The sequence below is a fragment of the Panthera uncia genome, chromosome E1 (genome assembly GCF_023721935.1).
Source record: "Panthera uncia isolate 11264 chromosome E1, Puncia_PCG_1.0, whole genome shotgun sequence".
In the NCBI taxonomy this organism is placed as follows: domain Eukaryota; kingdom Metazoa; phylum Chordata; class Mammalia; order Carnivora; family Felidae; genus Panthera; species Panthera uncia.
Window position 1 is genome coordinate 6,225,620 of NC_064814.1, and position 7,824 is coordinate 6,233,443.

The 7,824-nt window shown below is 55.8% G+C and overlaps 2 protein-coding genes across 4 annotated transcripts in view; one reads left to right on the forward strand and one right to left on the reverse strand.

The window, feature by feature from the left end:
* Nucleotides 1-1,398, reverse strand: part of TMEM104 (transmembrane protein 104) — a 59,827-nt gene extending 58,429 nt beyond the window's left edge. The window contains exons 1-2 of one of the 2 annotated variants that reach the window (XM_049635804.1): nucleotides 1,307-1,398; nucleotides 558-679 (exon numbers count right to left, since the gene is read on the reverse strand). In XM_049635804.1, the coding sequence (XP_049491761.1) occupies nucleotides 558-602 (45 nt within the window). In that variant the 5' untranslated portion in view covers nucleotides 603-679; nucleotides 1,307-1,398. The remainder of the gene's footprint in view (nucleotides 1-557; nucleotides 680-1,306) is intronic. The other variant, XM_049635803.1, reaches the window with a different exon arrangement.
* An 86-nt stretch (nucleotides 1,399-1,484) lies between these two features.
* NAT9 (N-acetyltransferase 9 (putative)) lies at nucleotides 1,485-7,249 on the forward strand. Of its 2 annotated transcripts, none has more exons than XM_049635810.1 (7): nucleotides 1,485-1,641; nucleotides 2,236-2,321; nucleotides 3,236-3,345; nucleotides 3,870-4,013; nucleotides 4,603-4,662; nucleotides 4,881-4,975; nucleotides 5,081-7,249. In XM_049635810.1, the coding sequence occupies exons 2-7, from the start codon at nucleotides 2,245-2,247 to the stop codon at nucleotides 5,213-5,215; spliced, it is 621 nt and encodes a 206-aa protein (XP_049491767.1). In that variant the 5' UTR covers nucleotides 1,485-1,641; nucleotides 2,236-2,244; the 3' UTR covers nucleotides 5,216-7,249. The 2 variants fall into 2 exon arrangements, with proteins under 2 accessions (XP_049491767.1, XP_049491768.1); XM_049635811.1 differs by having other exon boundaries at nucleotides 1,485-1,612.
* The last annotated feature ends 575 nt before the right edge of the window (nucleotides 7,250-7,824 follow it).

Here is a 7,824-nt window from a genome sequence, read left to right on the forward strand (position 1 = left end):
CTTTTTATTACACAAGGAAGATAAACTGGGTGTACCGGTGGGGGGTGGGGGCGGGGGGGGGGGGTAACGCAGACCCAACACAGTAAGAAATCAGTCCTTCTAATTGTTCTAATTATAGACTCCAGCAAACTGCACTTGGAAGTCTCTGCTTTCTCTGCCTCTTACGCCATCCGAGACCATAAAAGCTGCACAATTTACAACTCAGCTGGCAACCAAAGTACTTTCAAACTGCTGAGATGAGCAAACTCAGAGTCAGTAGCTGTCAGTCACCATCTACCCACAGCAGCACAGCCCGCAAGTGTTAGTGGCCCCGGCATAAATATCGCAAGGCGTGATCAAGTCAGTTTTGTTTCCTTGACCACTCTGACCAGCATCTACCACGTGAGCCAACTCCCATCACATGCTCTGAGCCAGGACCGCCGCAACGTGGCTCCTGCTGAATGGAGTTCCCCACCCTGGCTTTCGCCAGGGTCCAAAAGCAGCGGCAATCGCTAGTACAGTCGAGGAAGCACCCTGCTTCTCTAGGAGCCGGTGGCAACCATGTGGATAAAACTCACGTAGGGAGAGTAGAGCTCCCCGGTCTCTGTGATTTCTCCCGCCATTTCCAAAAGTGAGGAAGGGTCGGTGGGCAGCCGAGTTTCTTTAGGTTTCTTCTCTTTCCGCCAGCTCCTGTGGCTCCCTAAGGCAAAAGAGCAGACTTCAACTTTCTGATAGACCTCGATGGGGGTGGGCGCACTTCTGGATGGCGCCCCTCCCCCCGCCCCCTGTACTTTTATTACAGACGTGGCCTCAACATCTGCCATGAGAGACAGCCCTAGATGACTGACACCAGGGTGGTTTCCTCGAACTTTTTCCTTGCTGTGCGGGGCATGAATGCATCCAGGGCCGCTCAGACTCCAAGTGAAACGAGGAGACCCACAAGCCACGAAGTCTCCCCCACCACAAGCGCCCCCTTTGCACACTCTGAGGTGGCTATCCACGTTTGAGGTCAGGAACAGCGAGCTCGCTACCACACACGGCAGCCCCAATAAACTGTCACCTCCGCCTAGGGCAACAAACTGGGGGCTTTTCCAGGTCGCCTCCCAACCCAACTCCTGGTCCCCACACCTCTCCTTTGGAACGAGTCCTCTATTCCCCGCCCCCCGCCACCTGTATTTCGCCCTGCCTCTGGGCTCCCCAGCCTCAAGCCTCCCCCTCTTCTCAAGAGCCCCGCTCCGAGCCTTTCCCCGACTTATTCCTCCCTCCCGGAGGGGCCCCGAGTCTGGCGCCGCCCCAGCCCATCCCACCCTCCCGCCGGACCGGACACCTGCACGGCGGCTGACTCCCGGCCGCCGCCTCCAACCCCTCCGCTGCCGCCAGCGCCAGCTGTCCCGCACCAGCGCGCGCAGCGCGCATGCGCCCGCGTTCGGAGCCCACCTAGCCCGTGCGCGCCCTGGGCGGGGCGCAGCGCGCTGATTGGGCGCCTTGCGGAGGCGGGACCGGGATTGGGCCGGGGCGGCTGCCGTCTGCGTGGCGGAAACCGGGGAGGGGCGCTCCCACGCGCGTGCGGGCTGGGAGGCCGCGGGCCGGTGGGGAAGCTGGGCTTGTCTCAGGAGGCGGATCGCCCCCTCGGGTGGGGACGCTTTCTTCGGCGGGGAGTGGGTGTGTGTTGAGCCGTTCTGGGACCCCGGTGTTGGGGGTGGGGTGGGGAAGGAAGGGATCGAGGAGAGTAGCCCACAGGTCCACCCTAAGGGGAGGGGAGTGAGAATTTAAGTCTGCCTCACCCTGAAGGAGCCTAATTAGGCCTGGCTTGGTGGGTAGGGAGGAGAGAGGGCCCGAGTCAGGTGGGGGGGGGGGTCGCTGGGAGAAGGGGTTGGAAATAGGCTTAAAGCGGGGCTGAAAATTGATCGTGGGACCGAGTGTCAGAACTGGGGCGCGTGATGGGAGCTTTGGGGTTAAGTGTCGGTACTTGAGCTCCAGGCTTCCACGTTCGGCGAGGTGGGACACGCAGACATGGCAGCTCAGGCTTAACCCCCTGAGATGCGATTCAAGAACTGTTTAATTATCTTTAACCAGCCCGCTTCCCCTTCTCTCAAGGGGTCTAGAGTCGTGTTCTCTGAAGTGTTTGGAAGGAAAGGACCAAGGTTCTTCTGACAGCTTAGCCCCCGGGAGACATTCAGTGAACTGAAGGCTCAGGGCTCCCACCCTAAGTGGGAGGAAACAAGGTCCTGAAGTGTTTGCCCTCCCCACCTGCAGGCTGCTACCATGAGATTAAATGAGAACATCTTGCTGCTGGGAAAGAAGGTGGTGCTGGTACCCTACACCTCAGAGCACGTGCCTAGGTAAGGGTCCACCTAACATGGGGTGCAAGCCAGTTCTCCAAGGTGCAGCCAGGAGGGCCTCCCTTCCTTAGCCCCAACCTCAGAGGCTATTTCCTCTAAGAAGGAGAAGCATCATCGTTTGGAGCAGTAATGACAGAAAAAAGTGGATGCTGAAGCAGAGGAGGACGACTTCCCTTCAAGTTACTCATCCCCCGCTTTTCCCTTTCATCCTCCCAGCTTCCTTTTTGGACTTTCAGCAAGGAATTATTTAAAGTGAATGTGTGTAAGAAAAGAAGGAACTGCCCAATTGTAAATTAGTGACGTTCTTCTGGCGTCAGTGAATATGTTCCGTTCTTGAAGACTTAATGTCAGCTTGTCATGAAACTAAGCTGATGGGTTGTTCTGATGTCTACTGTTTTAAGAGGCCAGAACTGAGTCACAGGGTCAGACTCTTGTGTGTGTGTGTGTGGGGGGGGCGGTAATTGGCAATTGACAGATGTCTCCTAGACTGGGATGGTGCGGATGTGGGGGTGTATTCTCTACTTGCGGTTTCTTTTTGGGGGATTCCTGTGCTCGGCCTTTGTGGAGATCTGTCCAGCCTTCCTTACTGAGGTCAGCCTGCTAGACACTTCCACTCAGGAATTTGAGGAATGTTTGAGTTCAGACTGCTCCCCCGCACTGACCCCTGAGACCGGATGGGAAGCTGGACAGACAGAACTGATCCCTCCTGCTGCTCTCTTGTAGGACCAGTCTGGGTCTTGTGCTGGTGGCTCTCTGTCTTAGGAACTACTGTGACCCTTTCCTTGGGTCTTTTATGAGCCCTGTGTTAGCCTTGTGGGCCTCTCTTTTCTACCAATTTCCTCATCTCCTAAAATGTCAGGCCCGCGCTTCTGAATCAGTCCTGCATGCCAAAGGTCATCCCCCTGTCCCTACAGGTACCACGAGTGGATGAAATCAGAGGAGCTGCGGCGTTTGACAGCCTCTGAGCCCCTGACCCTGGAGCAAGAGTATTCGATGCAGCAGAGCTGGCGGGAAGATGCAGACAGTGAGAAGCAGAAGCCCTGTGCTGGCTCCAGAGGCAGTCTCCTGGTTCCCTCTCTCCCTTTCTCATTCCCAGCTGTAGCCCTTCCAGGGCCACAGAAACTTTGTGAAAAGCCCTTCATGAAAAATCCGGAAAGTGCCTGAAACCGTCATACTCTTATGCCCACTGAAGCCAGTCCCCATGGCTGATGCTTCTGTCTTCTTCCCCACTCACTGCATCAGGCCTGGGAGAGAGAGTAAAGCATTTGGGGCTCTGGCTGTAAATTGAGGCCCTGCCCCTCACATCTCTTGCACAAACCCAGTTGTGGTTACTGCTCCCTGAGAATACAGCTACTGTTCAGGGGAGACTGTCTTTTCCCGCGTGAGGCAAATTTAGGGCTTTGTAATCCGCTAAAGGGAGCTCTGGGCCCCTTTTTCTCCCGGCGGACAGAGGCGATGTTCTGCAGCTCTCTGGTTTGGGTGGGAAGACTGTCGTTACTCCCCTGCTTTGGGGAGTGGAGGCGATAACCCTGTCGCCTCCCTCCTCAGAGTGCACATTCATTGTGATGGATGCAGAGAAGTGGCAGGCCCAGCCACGCACCACTGAAGAGAGCTGTATGGCAGGAGATGTGAACCTCTTCCTCACAGATCCAGGGGAGCCCTCCTTGGGTGAGATTGAGGTCATGATTGCAGGTTTGTTCCACCTGGCCCTGCCTTCCCTCCCTTCTGGCCCTCGATCTGCTGAACCCTAAGCCAGCTGGGGCTGCAGAAGGTCCTCAGCTCAATGGAGGGTTCCACGTTAGTAAGCCCAGCACCTAGTGGCTCACCCGTGGAGATTTCCTTTATTCTCATGTTATGCTTAGATGCGAATTTAACCTTTGGTTTGGGGGTCTTCCAACTTCATCATGCCCCATCCTTGCTAGGGGGGTACTGGGCACTGGGGACCCTCCCAAAATAAATGAGCGTATCTGGAGCATCTTCCCATGCTGTGGGAGGAGCCTCGCTAGTTTGTGTCCTTCTTGGTCCACAGCCTTTCCCCAAAACTGTCCTCTTGAGGCAGCACACTGAGGTTAAAGGGTCAGCTTCGGGGTCAGGTTGCTGGGGGTCTCTAAGCTGTGAGCGCTTGTGCAGGTCATTTTAATTTCTGTGTCTGTTGCCTTATCTGCACAATGGTAATAATAGTACTGTGTAGGGCTGCGAGGGATGAAATGAGGTTTTAGCTGTCCAGGACCTGCGGTGGAGCCTGGCACACAGCATCAGTGACTATCATTGTTTTTCTTAGAGCCCAGCTGCAGGGGCAAAGGCTTTGGCACCGAGGCTGTTCTCATGATGATGTCTTATGGTAAGGAAGTCTGAGCAGACAGTGGGAGAAGTGGCCAGGCCCAGGTGAGGGTGAGGGCACATGAAGGCATGTTGGGAGTGGGCCTTCTCCAGGCCTGAGGGTGGGGGGGGCAGGTGACAGGTGCCTCCAAGGCAAAATGGGACAGGAAGGGCAGGAGGTGTGTGTGGGAGGGGGCTTCACCCTGTGGCTTGTCCCTCTCTTTTGATCTTCTCTGGGAGGAGTGACCAAGCTAGGTCTGACCAAGTTTGAGGCTAAAATTGGGCAAGGAAATGAACCAAGTATCCGGATGTTCCGGAAGCTTCACTTTGAGCAGGTAAGGATGTCACTGGTGGGAGGGTGAGGCCTGGGCGGTGAGCCCCAGTGGTGCTAGAGCTCATAGCTGTAACTTAGCTGGCTCTGCTCTCTCTGGTTCACATAGGTGGCTGTGAGTAGCGTCTTTCAAGAGGTGACGCTCAGACTGACAGTGACCGAACATGAGCGGCAGTGGCTTCTGGAGCAGACCAGCCATGTGGAAGAGAAGCGCTATAGAGATGGGCTGTCAGAGTCCCGTTGACCACTGACTTTGCGGGCAGCCACCCTGCGTGAATGGGGGTGGTGGGACCACGCAGTCCAAAGGAGGTGAACCTTTGAGGCCTTTGGGGCAGAGTGCACCTACCTCCATCTAGCCTGGGAGCCTCCTTTTGGGGCCCTTCAGATTCTGGGCTGGACTTGCCTTGGCCTCCCTCAGGCTGGCAGTGTGGATGAACTGCTCCAGGGCTGGCCAGGAGAAACCTGGAGTGGGCTCTCAGACCTGGAATGGACAGCACGAATCCACAGGAGGCAGGGTGGAGGTGGGAACAGAGGTGAATGGGGGCCTGGTGAATGGCCAGGACGCCCCCTTTCCCTTGGAAGGGCAGAGGCGGTGCCCTGGAGTGGAGGCCCTGACCTGGAGTAAAGTGTACTACACAGCACTTTCCCCTGCTTTCTCCTTGGGCCTCAGTGGTGAGCCACCAGAAGGTCCAGCCTGCAGCATCTAGTCCAGCGTGGTAGGATCAGGGCAGGAGGAGCTCAGTCTGCTTTTGTCCTGCAGAAGTAGGCTAAGTGTGACCCCAAGAAGTTTGGAAGTGAATGAGCTAGGCCCTGAAAAACAGGAGGCTTGGAAAGTGAGCATGTGTCCTTTGTCCTTGCTGCTTCTCTTTGGACCCAGGAGTGAGTTTTGGCTGCAGCTGCTTGTGGCTGAAGCACCGTTCTGTTGAAGCCTGGAGCCTCTGCTCAGTTGCAAGGGCTGCAGGAGGAAGCAGAAGCCACTCAGTGGTACCTTCCTGAAGGTACCTGTGATCTCTTACTCTCTACCCCTCACTTCTCTGCCTCCGGGAGCAGCTGCACCTGACAGAGCCACAAGGAGGCGCTAGAGACACAGGTTCGGAACGGCCAGGCTGCCTGGTGCTTTAACAGGCAGAGAGCTGGGCCAGGTCTCCCAATTCAGAGTGAGGGGGTGGGGGCTGGGGGAACGCCCCTAGATTCCTAACTGTCCAGTCATGATCTGCGATGGTTATCAAGGCCAGACACGTTTCAAAACAGTCACGGAAGAGACCCTCAAGAGTACCTAGGGTATTCCCAAGGGGAGGAAACCTGCAGGTGAATTGCAGTGATTTGCTCAAGGTGTCGAGCATTTGATGGCAGAGCCAGAACTAGTGCTGAGGCCCTCAGTTCCCAGTCCCCTTGATCCTGGTGAATCCCACTAGAATCTGACCACATTTGGAAGCCCCCTTTGTACTGTGTCCGGCCCCTCAGTGGTAGGGAAGGGGTAGGAGTTCTGGCCTTCAGCTTAGTCAGAGGCCCCCAGGGCTTCCCTACTCAACAGGTGAGGTAGGGAGGGGTCCCTCCACTGCCCTGTGGGGCAGTCTTCAGGCCTTGCTTACCGGAAGGGACCTCGACATGGGCCAAAGGATAATGGCAAGGTTAGGAGGGGGCGGGCCAGACCCCAGGCCGTTGGTGCCCTGAAAAGGTTTGGAATGGTTTCTCTTGCCACTGGTGGGACTCTAAGCCCTAACTAGAGACCAAGATGTCCAGATAGTGACTCATTCTTAACTCCCTTTGATTAGCTGTCTCTTGCAGCATCAACTTCTCTTCCTTCTCTGCAAGCACCAACCCAGGAGCCTCTGGGCCTGGCAGTGTCAGCCCTTGCGGGCCACTTTGGCAGGCTTCTGGGATGTGGCCTCAGGTGCCACGGGTGTAAGAGCCCTGGATCTTTTTGAGGAGGAGCAGGGCATTTTGCCCTTGGAAAGTCCCTTCCACCCCACCTGACACAGAGCATGTCCTGGGACTCAGTGGGCTGGGTTTGTTTTCCCCTAGTTCTGGAGAGCTGCCCTCCAATCCTGTCCACGGCCAGATAAGATAGAAAATCTGGTGCCAGCTCAGCCCACTCCAGGGCATCCTGCACCCCACTGGCTGAGTGGGAAGATCAAAGCCAAGTCTTCGTATTCCAAATGCAGCTCCATTTGGGATTCACAGTTTCAGGCTCTTGAATTAAAACTGCATAAAGCCTTCTGGCTGTGTGGATCTTACCTCCCACTTCCTACAACTGTTTCTCCGGGGCAGGACTTGGGCAAAGCTCAGGCAGCTGCAGGGCCCAAGGCCCTCTGATTTATAGCTGCCCACATTCTGTTCCCTGGCCTGGAGTCAGAGAGCCCTGGACTGTCTTCCCGTCCAGCTGTACCCTACCCCGTCAGCCAGAGGCTACCCAGGGCTCTAAAGGAAGACACAGAGGCCAAGGCGGTTTGGAAGCCAGTTGAATTTCTGATGGGAGTTTCCTTACAGTGGGGTGGCTGGACAGGAGGTGGCCAGACCCTCTCCATGTTGCCTGGGGCTCCCGGTGGTGAGGGGGGGGGGGGGCGTGTAGTAGGAGCAAAAACAAAGTTTAAGGCTAAGGTTGCTGCTATGTCCTGGATGCAACAACCTGGAAAATCATGTTAATCAAGGAAACAAAAATCCCTCTAAACTCTGTCTGTGGTACTGCACTCAAAAAAAAAAAAAAAAAAATCAAATGAACAAAAGTAAATGCCCCAGCCGCAGCTCTGAGAACGACGGGCCCCTGTCCATTCCACAGCATTGCTGTAATCAGCAGTCCTTGATTAACCTTTGACTCATCACTTGGGGTCGTGAAAGAACAGGACCTCTTGC

Excerpts from the sequence above, each read along its gene's own strand:
- NAT9 (XM_049635810.1), top strand. The coding sequence starts at position 2,245 with ATGAGATTAAATGAGAACATCTTGCTGCTGGGAAAGAAGGTGGTGCTG. Across the intron at positions 3,346-3,869 it reads CTGGCGGGAAGATGCAGACA|AGTGCACATTCATTGTGATG; the intron begins GTGAGAAGCAGA and ends CTCCCTCCTCAG. Across the intron at positions 4,014-4,602 it reads GATTGAGGTCATGATTGCAG|AGCCCAGCTGCAGGGGCAAA; the intron begins GTTTGTTCCACC and ends TGTTTTTCTTAG.